Raw genomic sequence first — 16,220 nt, forward strand, 5'->3', positions numbered from 1 at the left:
GTGTGTGTGTGTGTGTGTGTGTGTGTGTGTGTGTCAAGCTCTTCTCTGACATTTGGTATTGCATTATTGCACTATTAATGAAGCAGTCAGTACTTTCTCGTCAGTTATCAGGATTTCTTACATGGCACCGACAAACATAGATAATAATTCACAAATGTACAATAATCACAGAGCACATTTATTTGTCCATCACTTTCTAGTTGGGTACCATTATTTCTTACATACAAAAAACTTTATTTCACTTCCTTTCTTACCCTCCTTCTCTCACACCTTTATTTTCTTCCTTTTCTTTACCTTCCCTAAACTAAATTTGCACATGAAGTAAATATTGAGTTTGTTATTACTTAAGCAAATGCTCCTTCGTACATTACTCAGCCTACCTATAGAGACTAACGTTTACTTCTGTAAATTTATCATACAAAAAGGTGTTAAATGAAAATTTAATTCAATATACCAATACGTTTCAATTTTCCTACTAAATCATCTTAATATTTCTTCTCCCAATTCTTAACTAAAACTATTGTCTCACAACTGCATTGGTGGGTGGCAGGAAGAACGATTTCAGGTGAGTTAAGAACGGGCGTTAAATGATGAAACGGAAGGTTACCCGGTGAAGCAAATGTTTGACAGGAGAGCTGCCAGACACTAGACATTCCACACACTCTTTTACTGTGGCAGGGCATTCCATGGATTTTCAATCATGTCTGTTGCACAATAGCGACCTAAAAAAAGTGAATGGTCATGGCTCCTAATAGAGAGAGCGACAGTGCAGTAATGGATGACTGACCTTTTAAAATATGCAAATAGCAGAGGGCTGAAGGGTGGGTATAATTGTTGCACAAGCTAAACATTCCACTTCAGATATATATACTAGATTTCTTTCCTTTTATATCCAGACACTTCTGTTTTATATTTTAGTTTATACGGTAACTTAACTTTTATAATATTATCTAATGAACACACTAACAAGAAACATTTATATGAAAAAACTACATATAACAACATTCATAAAAAAACATAAGGATTGTAAGGTATGAACAGTTACACATTACATGAAAAATAATGCATACAGTAAATCTTCATTCAATCCAAATTGCTGTATATTAAATTCATCAGTTCTTACAATGCCTTGCAGCATTTAATAAAACCCTCCACACACACATATACATAATAAGAAGCTCTCAAGCCTGAAGCTAATAACGGATATAAAAGCGTTAACAAATTAACAAAGGCAGGATTACTTAGCGGGGTGGCAAGTCTCTCCTGAGCTGTTCATAAGCTACACTTTTTATTAGAGAGCTCTTGATGTGCTGAGTAACAGGGAAGACACTGTGTGAGTCAGGTGAAGTGGTTGACTGTCTGTGTCTGTGCTAACTTCTTAAGGCTAAGGGGACTGGGAAAGGTTAGGTGTGGATGGTTGTAGTAGCAGTAGTAGTAGTAGTAGTAGTACCTAGTATGTGCGAGTGACATAATCAGGTAAAAGGGTAATGGATTCTGGTATAAATGATTCACAGATCTTTGTTGTATGTGTGTTTTGAATGTCATGTTTGATGTGTGTGTGGTACATTTTGTTGTTTGTTTGTTTGTTTATATATACTATCTCTCTCTCCTGTGTGTGTGTGTGTGTACTTCCTGTCAAGAAACTCCTATACACATGACAACAAGCAGTGCATTGAGTATAATATAAACAATATCACAACAGTTCACTCACACACGTCTCCTCTTGTGCCAGACCTTACATAACCCTGCCTGGGGTGCACAAACAAACACTCACCAAGGAATGCCATCAACACACACACGCACGCACACACACACACACACACACACAGTTACGTTCCTTCCCAGCTTTCTCCTTAGTCAGTATGTGAGTCTGCCTGCCCCGCCCCTTAACCCATAACAGAATAGAAGCGTTTCACCTGACCTCTCTCTCTCTCTCACACAACTCCCCACCAAGCCTGTCAATGCCTCCATGTAAATCTCAAGCCCCCCTGATAGCCTCCAACGTGCAAAATGGAAAAGAAAATGAGGAAATAAAGGGAACGAAAACGCCAAAAAAGAACGTTCAGACACAAAACCAAGCCTGTCAACTCTCCTGCCCCCGGAACACCCTTCGAACCCCGCTACATGCATAATGGAAAAGGTGAAGGTAAAAGAATAGGAAAGGGAATGAAAAATCACATATAAAGAACGTAAAAATCACCTAAAACGTAAAAAAACACCTAAAAAGAACGTAAAAATCACCCCAAAAGAACGTAAAAATCATCTTAAAGTCAAGAACGTAAAAATCACCTAAAAAGAACGTAAAAATCACTTATTAAGAACGTAATAATCACCTAAAAAGAACGTAAGAATCGCCTATAAAAAAACGTAAAAATCACCTAAAAAATGACGTAAAAACACCTAATAAAAGAACGTTCACACACACACAGACATTAACCCTGTCAACCCTCGAAACCCCCGGAACACCCTTCGAGCCCCCCTGACAGCCTCCCACGTGCCTCCGCCGTTCACAACAAAGGGAACGAGGAACGAGACTCACCAGAAGAGCACGTTCACCGCCACCACCGCGCCCGAACTCGTTCCAGGCCGTTCCCAGATGAGGATGGACTGCAGGCTCACCACGGACGACTCCCAGGGCCCCAGCACGCGCGTTATCTTCCGTGCCTCGGTTTTCCTGCCACACTGACTCCCGTGACCGTCCGTGGCGTCCGTTTTAAAGGGCCACAACCTGAGCAAGGCATTTCTCACAGACGCCATAGTGTATCCTCTCCCTCCCAGCGCTTGACACTCACTGAGGTGCGCACAAGGCTTGAGCGACATAAGGGCACCACACACGGGCCGAGTTGCCACCGCGGTTTTTTGTATTCGCTTTATTATTCCTCCTTTCTAATGTCTACTGTGTAAGGAATGTTAAGTGCTATGTTCTGATTTTCTTGTTTTTGATTAATTTGTTTGTTGTGTGGACAGGCTAAGGTAATGGGATTGGTATAGAGGACGTAGTATTATGATCGCTGGCACCTTTCTTCGTCCAATCAGCTGATAGGAAAACAATAACAAACATCATAGAGAACCGCCTCCGTTAAAGGGTAACTATGGAGTATAAACGCTCTTCCAAAAATGTTATGAGCTTTCACTTAAGTTTCTATCAGTACGAGACGCATCACATATAATATTTCTTATGCATATCTTGCAGTGGATACAAACCTTTTCAATTATATACTTTGCGGCCTGTGACATTAGTAATTAGAGGAGTTCTTACCATGAAAACCTTAATGCAAGTGTAAGCTTACACATTTGCTGAAGATCTGCCTGTTTTGTCAAGCTCGTTCTTACCTTACTTCCAGTTGTGTAGATATAAATAACCTACACCCTGCATCTGTTCATTCTTTCTTAGACCTGTCACAAATCTTTATGTATGTACTCCTCAATTCTACTCTTTCAGTGAATTTACCATTTCCCCTAACCTGACATAGGTACTTAAACATCTTACCATTTTATTTCTAAGTGTTCAGGCACTCTACATGTTACGCCCTTAGTCACCTTTGCAAGGCAGCCATCTAGAGGTAGCTTAGAAGAATGGGGTTGCAAAGTTGAATGCTATTTCCAAAACTGAAAAAAGTTTAGTACAGTGCTGAATTTACAGTCATGCAGATCTTGTGGTGCTTAATGAATTGTAGTGATAGCATAGTGTACAGAAACAGTGTAACAGGGCAGATAAGTTTTTTTTTCCTCACAAAATCAAAAGGCATAGGAGGTAAAAAGGAAAACAAATGAGTTTCTTCATTTATAACTATTCTTGTACATTTCCTTAGCTTAACATTAACACAGAAAAGTAATGCAAGAGCCAGCCAGCATTGGGTTGGCGTGACTCACTCCACAACAAACGGGAATCAAGCATGACTGAGCGGTTCACCTTAAAACATGACTATTACAAACTCTTCCAGACAACACATGTGCAGGCACCAGGGAGAGACTAACACAACGGGTGGCGCCCTCAGAACAAGCATGTCATCAGCTTAATTCCTTCCTTCTGAGGGCTCTGCAGCTTACGACAAACAGATGGCTATTCCTGTGACATCATTTGCGGTTACCATTCATTCCTGCATCTCCAGGTGATATACTTCTCAGTTTGTTTATACCGTCACAATCATACAGTTCTCATATCAGGGAGTCAAGTTATATTATCATTTTGAAATGTCAGAATAAAGCTTATACTGTCTTTTTTATGACATTTGATTTCCCCAAATGATTTTCCTGTAATATGAGTACTAATTGGAGGGATGCAATCAAACTGGAATATATACCTTACTATTTTTTTCTGCTGCTGATGCACTCACTGGATTGGTAAGACGAAAGCACAGCGATCATGGCTTGTTGACTTGTTGACATACTGAGAATTGTGCAAATACTGTGCCCTCTTAATGTACACACACACACACACACACACACACACACACACAATTGCACACACTTCCTTCATATGTGGATGCAGGCAGTTCTGAAGTGTAACAAGTCAAATGAAGATTATGCCTCACCGTAGACACACTAAAAACCCTGTCAATAGAACTATACATTCTCGGCAAAATATTAAAATCATGTATACACTAAAAACTGCTATGGAAAGGGATGATTCAGTGAGATCTGTACATGAGTGAGGTTGTGTACACTATCGTATTCATACATCTATATATATATTTATATGGTATATATAAAAAAATATTCTGCTAGATTGAAAGCTCTTTAGGCAGTCTGATGAAAATACATGAGAATGAATTTGAAAAGGTAGGAAAACCTGCGATGTACAGAGTTCCTAACCATTTTACAAAGCATAAAACTCTCCAGTGATACAAATGAAGTTCTTTAGCCTAAATATTGTCGTCTCGTTGTTTCCTTTTTACAGTATCCTCAGTAACGCATCAGACATGGTGGCGCTGACAGGCTCACTGCACCTCCATTTTGGCACGAACTTTTGCATGAATCTTTTGGAATTCACACGTGGCTTTCTCATTCTCTGGGTCCTTGTTCTCGGCTTTCTCCATCTGAGAGAAGAGAAGATAAAGTTTGGAAGTCAAACCTATGCACATATAGGTGTGTCTCGCTTTATGACTGCATTACACATTCTTAGTAGAGCGAGTGTGAAGCAAAGCAATTCTACAATGAACTTGAGGTTTAATTCATAGGGCTGTGTTTCTGGACTTGTAATTATTAAAGTGACCTAAAACATTCAATACATAATATTAACAATAACTCATTGACTGCACTGTTTGTAAATTGTTATCAGAGCAAATATGAACATATATTATCTGTACAGCAAAAGTAATCAAAGAAGGATGATCACAGGAGAAAAAACACTGTAAAACAAACTAGTGCAGAGCAGGGAAGACCTAAATAGCTGCTTCACCTTATTATTCATCAATTCCATGCTTTTGTTTTGCATTGGAAGGATTAGCAATGCAATAAGGAAGATGAGGAGAGATTACGAGGAGGGTGCATCTAATTTCAATACAAGAATGTGGAACAGCCAAGAAATATTGTATATTGCTCCCGCCAGACCCACCTGTTCCAGCTTCTGTGCCCGCTCATCTAGGGCCTTCTGGAATGGGGTGAGAGATGCTTCCTTCTCCTTCTGGATCTCCTTCAGGACCTTCTTGTCATTGTGCTTCTCCATGGCCTTCTGCAGCTCTGTCTTCTGGTTGAGCACACTCACACCTCTGTAGGATACACACATATATCGACTGATTGCGTATTGATGACTAAATGTATCACATTAACACATTATGATTATACATTTCAATTATTCCTCTTAACAGGAAAACAAAACTGAGCTATCTGGAAATAAGGGAGTCATCAAGAATGGGAGAGACTCATGGCCTGTCCAACCCCACAAGGGAAAAAAGGACTTTATATGAAAAAGAAGCAGCTATCTGGAAATTTAAGTTGAGGTATATAAATCAAACTGTCAAAATAATGATTGAAAAATACCAGACTTTGACAACAGTAGTTCAATCTTAAACCTCATCACACTTTTCCAGGGTAATTTCGGTTCTGATACGAGTACTTAATACAATGATACATCCTACAAGAAGTCAACCTGAAGGATTGACTGGTGGGTCTAACATTTACTGACTTCTGTTCTATGTTAAGGTGCACACGCCATATTAAGCTTCAAATGGAGGTCAGATATATTAAAAAATGGTATGTTAAGACTTGAATGACTGGTCCTCAGGGGCTGCCATGTGAAGGCTGACTGTTTCCTGGCCCATTGTGGACTCCTTGAATCATTGTGTTGTGTTCTTGTGTGGGTTGAAAGTTGAAACTGCTACTGTCTATATCTTATTTCTGGCTCATTCAAAACACACAATTCTATTACCAATGGTTTGTCACCTTAACCCAGTAGCAGAGACGGGCCAAATTTGTGGTTTTATCGTGTACTAGCGAAGGGCCAAATTTTTGCCATGATATTCGGTTACCCCCAAAAAATAGATAATGCATAAACTGATCACAAATGCATTGATATATATTGTGAAATGGTTTGCGTGAGTGATGATTTTTTTTCCCATTTCGCTTAGAGGGGCCTTTAAGAAACATGATCCCCGCAGCTACCAGGTTAAGCTTCCTCTGATGAGTTGCATTTTTTTCCATTCATTAATTTTACAAGCGTATATTTATACAATCTTTTAGTTGCAGTATATTTCTTAATTATATATGTCAGTAACAGTATTGACAATAGCAGCAAAACCCCTACCAAAATTTTAACTTTTACCTGTGTTTGTATTATTTAATAATATCCTGGACCCCAGAAATCAGACAGCTGCATTTTTTCCAGCATGAGGTTTCCTACCATCAAAAATAAAAATATAGCAAAGTTCCAACAAGGGGAACTCTGACTAAAAATGTTTCATAATAGTTTCTCATTCCTTGGTAATAAAAGGCTGTGTAGGCTTATATGTCCCTTTGTGTCTCCTTCCTATGGCCTCCCTTTACACCCATCCCTTGAGCCTCTCCCAGGTGCAGGCCGCGATGGGAAGCCCTACAGGTGCAAATACCAGGTGGGAGAGCAACCACTGAGGGGAGTGTCTTATGATTTTTTAATGGCATGTCTCTTAGAAGTATTTAAAGAAGGATGTTCAAGAATTCTGTATATAATTACACAAGCATAAGATTACAATAAGTTCATATTAAATGTAAAAAAAAAAAAAAAAAAAAAAAAAAAAATCTGTGCACTAGACTGACCAGAGTATAAATGAAATATGGCCTGTTGGAACAAATTATTTAGTGTTTGTGGATGACCGATTATTCCATGTAAAATTAGACTTCAGATTACAGATTACTCACCATTAAAAGAAAAACAAATATGCCCACGAGTAATAAATAAGTATAAATAAACTGATCAGAGAGAGAGAGAGAGAGAGAGAGAGAGAGAGAGAGAGAATTACGTGGTTGAAGTTAGGTTTGAGGCACCAGTCTCTTCGGAGGCGTGGGTTCGAATCCCACCGTTGCCATCATTTATATTATGTGGTTGAAGTTAGGAAAAAGGGTCCATGTTTTTAGTTCCAAAATATATTTATCTGCAAAGCACAACAAGAACAGTAAATACAAGCCACGGACGAGACGAGTGACAAGCGTGTGGATGTCGCGGCTGCCAGCCTCTTACCGTCCACTGCTGACAGAGAGAAATGCAAGCTATATACAAACACAGATGGAATCTTGATCTTGACAAATAATGCGTAGTACAGGTACCAATACATGTATATTTGTGTTGGCTGCTGGGGGGACGGGGGAACCGAGTGTGCAGGGGAGGAAGTGAATCAAGTGTAATTGTTAGTGTTGGTGTGTTGTGGTGACAAGAAGTGAGTGTGCATTTGTTTTCTGAATGAGTCTATTGTACCACAGTCTAATATCTATTGAGGGAGGCTGTTTCAGTCACGTATGGTGCGTGGAAAGTATGAGTGCTTGCATGCGTCAGTGTGTGATATGTTTGGTATTTTTTGTTGTGTGTGTGTGTGTGTGTGTGTGTGTGTGTGTGTGTGTGTGTGTGTGTGTGTTAACTGTTTGCGTTGTGTAAGAACCTATATATGTGGATCAATGTCAATGTGAGTGTTTGTGATCTTGTACATAAGTGTGTGTGCTTGTTTGCGTATGTGAAGAGTCTCTATGTTTATCTGTTGTTTGATCCGTGTTGTGATGCCAGGCGTTCGAGTGTAATACGCACAAACAGAAGGGCCATAAAATCACACTCCATCCTCACCTCTTCTGGTTGTAGAGGAGCTCCCTGTGGAGGCTCTTCTTTTCGGTGGACTCCATGTTGGGGTTGACCAGCTTCTTGGGCATGATCAGACCCTTCTCGTCCAGCCGGCCAGTGTTCGCCCCGCCCTCCTTCGGTGCGGGACTCGAACTGAAAGCGAAGGTTCATGTCTCAGATACTTGAAGCTTCGGCCACATGTTTTGAGGCGCAAGTAAGTCTTTTTGTTCTAAGTAGTATTTTGGGGGGGTTTAAATTGATGGGTATATTGTAACATTTTAAATACATACTAGAATCATTACTTATATAGATTGCCTTTTTGTATCAATAAATGGCAACATTGTAACAGTGAATACGCATATATGAATCATCCCTTGTCTTATTATCGTATGTAGATGGTCGTTTAGTTTTGAATAGATGGAAGCACTATAACACTAAACACATTGGAATCATCATTTATCTTACATATGTATTGCCTTTTAATCTTAAACAGAGGAAGACACTGTTACATCACATACGATTGATTGATTGATAGTTTATTGTTGCAAGTAAACAGCATACGTATACATAAGTCTTTGTTGTTTACTTGCAACAATAACTATCAATCAATCAATCAGTCATAATGTACGTATACAAAGATAAACATGAGCCAATTACCGCCAGTTAAGGAATAGATGAGATGAGGTTAACATGAAAAACAGACATTACAAAGAAACTGTCCACGCAGCCTTCTATATGTGGTTCACTTCTGATTTCACTTAAGGTGAGGGAGAAGCTGTTTTCTCTCCAGCAAGGAAGGGAGATTAAGGTAAAAAAAAAAATAAATAAATAAAAATAAATAAATAAATAAATAACAGGAACAAAATGGCCCACTATAGACGCTGCTCCAACAAAGGAAAACAGAACGAGAGGCCAAAAGAGAGGTCAATTTTGGGTGGAGTGGAGTCTTGATACTTGATACTAGAGATGATATAATTATAAGCAACCTTAAACAGCTCACGAAAACCAATAAACTGAAAAAAGATGAGTTTTGAAGAAATAGAAAAGTGCCCCTTAAATTATGCAAGATATGTAAAAGAAATAGAAGAGGTAAAGCTTCAATCTATTCATGAGGTGTTGAAGAAATAGAAGAGGTAAAGCTTCAATCTATTCATGAGGTGTTGAAGAAATAGAAGAGGTACGGCTTAAATCTATTCATGCTGGAGAAAACGAAACCCATGTAAGGCAGACTCACGCGTTCACTTGGTTGTTGCGGGAGACCAGGGCGGCCTGCTTGGTGCCCGCCGCGTCGCGCTCGTCGTCGCTGTAGTCGGGCTCAGGGATCATGGCTCCGTACACGACTTCTGTTGAGGGGAGGAAGGTCAGTACACAGGGCATTTTCGTCCGTTCTCCTCTCCTGCTAGTTCTCCATAACATACATTAAGTTAACATAATGGAGCACAAAATAGCTTTTAAATACTCATATCTTTGCCTCTCAGCAGCTCAAGGGCAAAAAAGTAATAAGAAAAAAAGCCCATTTAGTAGAATGGCCAAAAGACAGATGGGCAATTTGTAAGTAAAAAGACAAATAAATCAATCTATATATCTATACTGTTTTTTTTTTTTGTTCAGTTATTTCTAGTTTTATTATACATTAAGTCATCTAAGTTACTATATACTACCTTATATAGACTCACAACTATGTTTCTCTATATGAATAACATGTTCAATAAACTTAAAATAAACAAGCGTAAAGTTAAATCTACAGTGGGATGTTCGTTACTTTTACTCTTATGTCATACAGCACAGAATATTTTTGGTACCAATCCTTAAAAATACAAAGATAACGTAACAAAACGCCATGCATCCTTGGCTTCCTGACACACAAACACGTCTATGCTGTTTGTTTCACCGTGTGTGTGTGTGTGTGTGTGTGTGTGTGTGTGTGTGTGTGTGTGTGTGTGTGTGTGTGTGTGTGTGTCAAATTAAATCAACATATCACATAACGAAGACAGCGGAAGGAGCAGTAGTGAAGTGTGGCTGGAGCGAACCGTAGACTTTTTTAAACATTATCCTTCTACGTATGTGTATTCTCGATATTCTTCTCCCTCAAGCCTTCCTCTTAGCCTACTACCCTTTACCCGTCACCCTTACTAAATGCATACTTCACCCTTATCCTCCTGTCCCTACATGTTTTATTCTTGTACCTTAACCTATTTTGTTATGCTATTGTTTCTTCCCTTCATATACACGGTTGCTCAGGCTCTACATAATACAATTCTTCCTCATTTCCTTCCTTTACTCCCTACGTATTCCTCTTCCTCCCCCTTTTCACCCTACATGTCTTTCCGCATCTCCCTTATTTGTTTTCCTCTCTTCCTTTCTCCTCCCATCCTCATCTCTCACTCTTTCCCTTCTCCCCGTATCTCTCTCACAACTTTCTCCCTTCTCTCGTATCTTCCTACCTCTTCTCTTCTTCCCTTCTCCCCGTATCTCTCTCATGTCTTTCTCTCTCCCTTCATTCGTAACTTCCTACCTCTTTTCTTCTTCCCTTCTCCCCGTATCTCCCTACCTCTTCGTCTCTCCATTCTCCCCGTATATCTCTACCTCTTCCTCTCTCCCTTCTCGTATCTATCCCACATCTTCCTCCTTCCCTTCCTCCCGTAACTCCCTCAGCTCTTCACCTTGCACTTCTCCCTCATTCCTACATCTCTTCCTCTCTCCCTTCTCCTCCCCCCCTCACCTCTTCCTCTCTCCCTTCTCCCTTCACCCTATACCTTCAAGGGGACATAAATGCACCAGTACTCAGCCCTATCTGAAGCCAATGGGTCCCTCTTGAGGTTATAAGAGGGTAAAAGGATGTCTGTAGCCAGTCCACGGTTCGCCCCAGATACAAACACTTCAGCAACACACACGAGTTTATCTTTCTGATCCGTTTTCTATGAATTTCTCAGAGTGCCAATTGGTGTTGTTTTTGCATCTTTTTTTTCATATTTTCTTTTTCAGTTTGCCGATTGTGTGATTTCCGTTTAATTTTATCCGATTGATTTTCATTTTTTTCTAGTTTGCCAATTATTCAGGGATACGTTTTAAGTTTATTGTTGTTGAATTATTGCGCCGAATGTCATAATTATATCGCTCGTTCGTTTGTGCTCGCTTGAAACGAAAAGGGGTGTTCAAAGGTGTTGGCTTGTTAGTGGAGAGGAGCAGCGTTCACCTGTGACACACATAACATCACCAAACACAGGCACAAGATACTCATACATACATACATACACTACAAACACAACTACACAGCGCCATGCAGGCAAAAAATGGAAAGATAAATTACATAATCCCATATCTAAAGAAAGTACATTTCTTTTTACGGTAAAGCAGGCATATAAGAGATAAACAAAAATAAAAAGTTACTAAAAGAAAATAATCACATAACATCCTTGATAATATGTAACTTTGTATTGTTTTATATCAACGTGGCTATACAACACATTCATGTAAACATAGGAAGCGAAAATGAGAAAAAAAAATACCGCCAACTGGATAAAATATTCTGCTTTACATTAGGGAGCAACGTGACCGAAACAATTTCTGTAAATCAGGGAAACGAAAAATGTGATAAAAAAAAAAAACAGTAGAAAGAAAAGTAGAAATAAAAACGACCCACATATCACCCCACCTCCTACTGCTTCATTATAGAGAGAAATATAATACCAAGAAAAAATAAACTTAGAATGAATCTGTATAAGACTGGATGGTTCAAAATAAATCTCTCGAAATGAATAGCTATACACACCTCTTGGGGCGATAGACAGGCATGTAATGGAGAGCGTCACACACACGCATAAAACTTAAGTGTCGTGTGTCCCTCGAGTAATGAGAGGAAAGCGGATTTATTAGCGTGGCTGTTGGGTCTGCTTTAACATTTACGAGGCGTGTGTGTGTGTGTGTGTGTGTGTGTGTGTGTGTGTGTGTGTGTGTGTGTGTGTGTGTGTGTGTGTGTGTAAATTCCATACATGCACCATTCCTCATGCCATTCCTACATAAAATTTCACGAGGTTGAAAAAAAAAAATAAGAACAAAATTATTATCCACTGAAGTTATCAATTAAAAAATGAAATAGTAAAAATTCATTCATAACAAGATCAACAACAGCAGAAACACTACCCCATTTTCATTTCTACACAAAAGCGAAACAGATAAAACAAATCCCACGTTACATTCGCCATGATACGCACCACTAAAACACTACGAGGGAAGACACACAAACGCTAGATTCAAAGGTCACTGACACAACGATACATTACTACTGTGACAGGGGACGGAAGGGACGCGGGGTGGGCATGTGGGAGGGAAGGGACAGGATGGGTGGAAAGGGCTGGGGAGGGAGGAAAAGGGAAGGGAAGGAAGAGGGGGAAAAGAGAAGGGAAGAGAGGGGAAAGGGAAGGGAAGGAAGAGAGGGGAAAGGGAAGGAAGAGAGGGGAAAGGAAAGGAAGAAAGGGGAAAGGGAAGGGAAGGAAGAGAGGGGAAAGGGAAGGAAGAAAGGGGAAAGGGAAGGGAAGGGAAGAGAGGGGAAAGGGAAGGAAGAAAGGGGAAAGGGAAGGAAGAAAGGGGAAAGGGAAGGGAAGAGAGGGGAAAGGGAAGGGGAGGAAGAGAGGGTAAAAGAAAGGGAAGAGAGGGGAAAGGAAAGGGAAAGGTAAGGAAGAAAGGGGAAGGAAAGCGAAAGGAAGGGAAGGAAAGAAAAGGGAAGGGAAAAAACGGGAGGGAGGGATAAAGGAAAAAAAATAGAGAAGGGAAAGGTAAGGAAGGGAAGGGAAGGGGAGGAGAGGGGTGGGAAGGGACGAGGCGGGAAGTGACAAGAGAGAAGGAGGAAGAAAGGGAAAGGGAAGGGTAAGGAAGTAGAGGAAAGAAAAGGAACTGGAAAGAAAGGGAAGACAAAGGAGGGAAGAATAAGCAATTACAAGGAGGTCGAGGGAGGGGGACGAAGGTAAGGCAGCCTGGAGAGATGAAGGGAGATTACTAGAAAAGAAGCAAAGTTGAGGGAGCGGTAGTCAAGGTTGAGGATAAACTATTCCTGTCCCTCGCTGCTCTAAGGAGAGGGACGAGAACGAGGAGGAAGAAGGATAAATGACAAGACTTAAAGGCAGATTACAAGAAAGTTTAGGCATAGTTTTTCCTCCTCCTTGCTGCTCTAAAGGGAAGAAAAAGGGACGAGTAAGGACTAGGACGAGGACGGGAAAATTATCGAGACTAAGGGAGGTATTAGGGAGAATAAGAGTGAGTTTTACCTCGTCCTCGCTGCTTAGAAGGGAGATAAAAAAAAAGGGAAAAAAGAATGAGGGAGTTGCCGAGGACTAGGATAAGGCCGAGGATGAAGAAGGATAAATGACAATACTTAAAGGCAGACTACAAGAAAGTTTAGGCATAGTTTTTCCTCCTCCTTGCTGCTCTAAAGGGAAGAAAAAGGGACGAGGGAGTGAGGACTAGGACGAGGACGGAGAGATAACTGAGACTGAGGAAGGTACTAGGGAGAATAAGAGTGAGTTTTACCTCGTCCTCGCTGCTTAGAAGGGAGATAAAAAAAAGGGAAAAACGAACGAGGAAGTTGCCGAGGACCAGGATAAGGCCGAGGATGAAGAAGGATAAATGACAATACTTAAAGGCAGACTACAAGAAAGTTTAGGCATATTTTTACTGCCTCCTTGCTGTTCTAAAGGGAAGAAAAAGGGACGAGGGAGTGAGGACTGGGACGAGAATGGAGAAATAATTGAGACCGAGGAAGGTATTAGGGAGAATGAGTTTTACCTCGTCCTCGCTGCTTAGAAGGGAGATAAAAAAAAAAGGGAAAAACGAACGAGGAAGTTGCCGAGGACCAGGATAAGGCCGAGGATGAAGGTACCGAACGTAACACTAATTATAGTTTCTTAAAGGGACAAAAGGAGCGTTAGACAATATTTTACCTCGTCCTTGCTGCTAAAAATAGAATAAGAGAGAATATGGAGGGAGGGAAATGACGAGGGCTAGGATAAGGTCGCGGACGAAGGTAATGAGCATTAAACTTCTTGACGGAGTATAAGGAAGGTTAGGCTGGATTTTACCTTATCCTTGCTGCTCAGAGATGGAATAAGAAGGACAAGGAAGGGAGGAAGTGCAGTGGAACCAGAAGGCGAGGACGAAGAGGAGGAGGAGGAGGACGTGAGGGTAGGAGGCCATATTTAAAGATCTATAAGGAGAGTGAGATGGAGATTTACCTTGTCCTCGCTGCTCAAAAAGGGAGTACAGGAGGACGAGGGAAGAAGGGAGTGCAGTGGGACGAGTGGACGAAGACAAGGAGGAGCAGGGGTTAGAAGGACTAGATCTGAGGGTTTAAAAGGATTCTGGAGTTGAGTTTTATCTCCTCCTCACTGCTCAGAAAAGGGAGTAAAAGAGGACGAGGGACGAAGGGAGGGAGTGGAACGAGAGAACGAGGACGAGGAGTAGGAGGAGTTAGAAGGACTAGATCTGAGGGTTTAAAAGGATTCTGGAGTTGAGTTTTATCTCCTCCTCACTGCTCAGAAGGGAGTAAAAAAGACAGGGACAAAGGGAGTGCAGTGGGACGAGTGAACGAAGACGAGGAGGAGGAGTTAAAAGGACTAGATCTGAGGATTTATAAGGAGACTGGAGTTGAGTTTTATCTCGGCCTCGCTGCTCAGAAAGGGAGGAAAAGAGGGCTAGGGACGAAGGGAGTGCAGTGGGACGAGTGAACGAAGACGAGGAGGAGGAGTTAAAAGGACTAGATCTGAGGATTTATAAGGAGACTGGAGTTGAGTTTTATCTCGGCCTCGCTGCTCAGAAAGGGAGTAAAAGAGGGCTAGGGACGAAGGGAGGGAGTGGGACGAGAGGACGAGGACGAGGGAGGGTAAGAGGTGTGAGTGAGGCTGCCTGTTACCTCGGCCTCGCTGTTCAGAAAGGGAGGAAAAGAGGGCTAGAGACGAAGGGAGGGAGTGGGACAAGAGAACGAGGACGAGGACGAGGGAGGGTAAGAGGTGTGAGTCAGGCTGCCTGTTACCTCGCCCTCGCTGCTCGAAGAAGGCAAGTTTCTCCTTAATGCTGGGGACCTCCTCGACCGGGGCACGAATGTACTTCTTGAGCGGCATTGTGGGACGCGTCAACACAGGACAGACTCACGAACGAACACTTTTTCCTTCCCTCTGGTCTTGTTTCCCTTCACACGCGGGGCAACACAAGTTTATATTGAAGTGTTTCCGTCAGTGTTTTTTTATGCTTTTCTATTCTGTTCGTAAGAGGGTTTAACTGAGTCTTCCTTTCACTGTTAAAAGAATGCAACGTCTTAAATCAACACAAGTCGTCAGCTTCGTTTGTTTGGTTTATACTTTTCTATCCTGTTGGTAAGAGGTTTAAATGAGTCTTCCCTTCACTGTTAAAAGAATAGAATGTCTCAAGGCTTCTCTTTGTTACTTTTTCTCTTCTCTTCGTATGCAAAAGGTTTAACAGAGTCTTCCCTTCACTGTCAAGAAAATGATGCAATGTTTATTAATCAACACAGATAATAGAAATTTAATGTTTCCGTCAATGTGTTTTTCTTCTTTCTTTCTACCTTTAATGTGTCTTCTATAGCGTTTTCCCTTTACTGTCAGGAGATTGTGGTGTCTAAATTATGCTGTTTTTTCTATCGTTCTGTTTTGCACGTAATATTTCCAGCAGTTGTATTCCCTTCAAATTCTGTATATCAATGTCAAGGTGTTTTTCTTCTTTCTTTCTACCTTTAATGTGTCTTCTACAGCGTTTTCCCTTTACTGTCAGGAGATTGTGGTGTCTATTATGCTGGTTCTTCTATCGTTCTGTTCTGCACGTAATACTTTCAACAGTTGTATTTCCTTCAAATTCTGTATATATCGATATCAGTGTGTTTTTCTTCTTTTTTCTACCTTTAATGTGTCTTCTACAACGTTTTCCCTTTACTGTCAGGAGATTGTGGTGTCTATTATGCTGGTTTTTCTAT

At 40.9% G+C, this 16,220-nt stretch overlaps 2 protein-coding genes and 1 long non-coding RNA gene across 13 annotated transcripts in view; all 3 read right to left on the minus strand.

Annotated features, from left to right (window-relative positions):
- The window catches only part of LOC126996142 (reticulophagy regulator 3-like), a 58,192-nt gene extending 55,404 nt beyond the window's left edge, over positions 1 to 2,788 (minus strand). For 2 of the 3 annotated variants that reach the window (XM_050856361.1, XM_050856359.1), the window contains exon 1: positions 2,540 to 2,788. In XM_050856361.1, coding sequence (XP_050712318.1) covers positions 2,540 to 2,757 — 218 coding nt within the window. In that variant the 5' untranslated portion in view covers positions 2,758 to 2,788. The remainder of the gene's footprint in view (positions 1 to 2,539) is intronic. The other variant, XM_050856360.1, reaches the window with a different exon arrangement.
- A 983-nt stretch (positions 2,789 to 3,771) lies between these two features.
- Positions 3,772 to 16,220, minus strand: part of LOC126996144 (golgin subfamily A member 6-like protein 22) — a 169,835-nt gene continuing 157,386 nt past the window's right edge. For 5 of the 7 annotated variants that reach the window (XM_050856368.1, XM_050856367.1, XM_050856364.1 and 2 more), the window contains 4 exons: positions 9,477 to 9,585; positions 8,249 to 8,395; positions 5,558 to 5,711; positions 3,772 to 5,039 (listed from right to left, as the gene is read on the minus strand). In XM_050856368.1, coding sequence (XP_050712325.1) covers positions 4,941 to 5,039; positions 5,558 to 5,711; positions 8,249 to 8,395; positions 9,477 to 9,585 — 509 coding nt within the window. In that variant the 3' untranslated portion in view covers positions 3,772 to 4,940. The other 2 variants (XM_050856366.1, XR_007751009.1) reach the window with 2 other exon arrangements.
- Positions 9,853 to 16,220, minus strand: part of LOC126996148 (uncharacterized) — an 8,166-nt gene continuing 1,798 nt past the window's right edge. The window contains exons 2-4 of one of the 3 annotated variants that reach the window (XR_007751015.1): positions 15,267 to 16,220; positions 14,024 to 15,146; positions 9,853 to 13,768 (exon numbers count right to left, since the gene is read on the minus strand). The exon at positions 15,267 to 16,220 is cut by the window's right edge and continues 93 nt beyond it. This is a non-coding gene — a long non-coding RNA (uncharacterized LOC126996148). Of the gene's footprint in view, positions 15,147 to 15,266 lie in introns of all 3 variants that reach the window. The other 2 variants (XR_007751016.1, XR_007751014.1) reach the window with 2 other exon arrangements.

This window comes from Eriocheir sinensis, chromosome 9 (assembly GCF_024679095.1).
Source record: "Eriocheir sinensis breed Jianghai 21 chromosome 9, ASM2467909v1, whole genome shotgun sequence".
NCBI lineage: Eukaryota > Metazoa > Arthropoda > Malacostraca > Decapoda > Varunidae > Eriocheir > Eriocheir sinensis.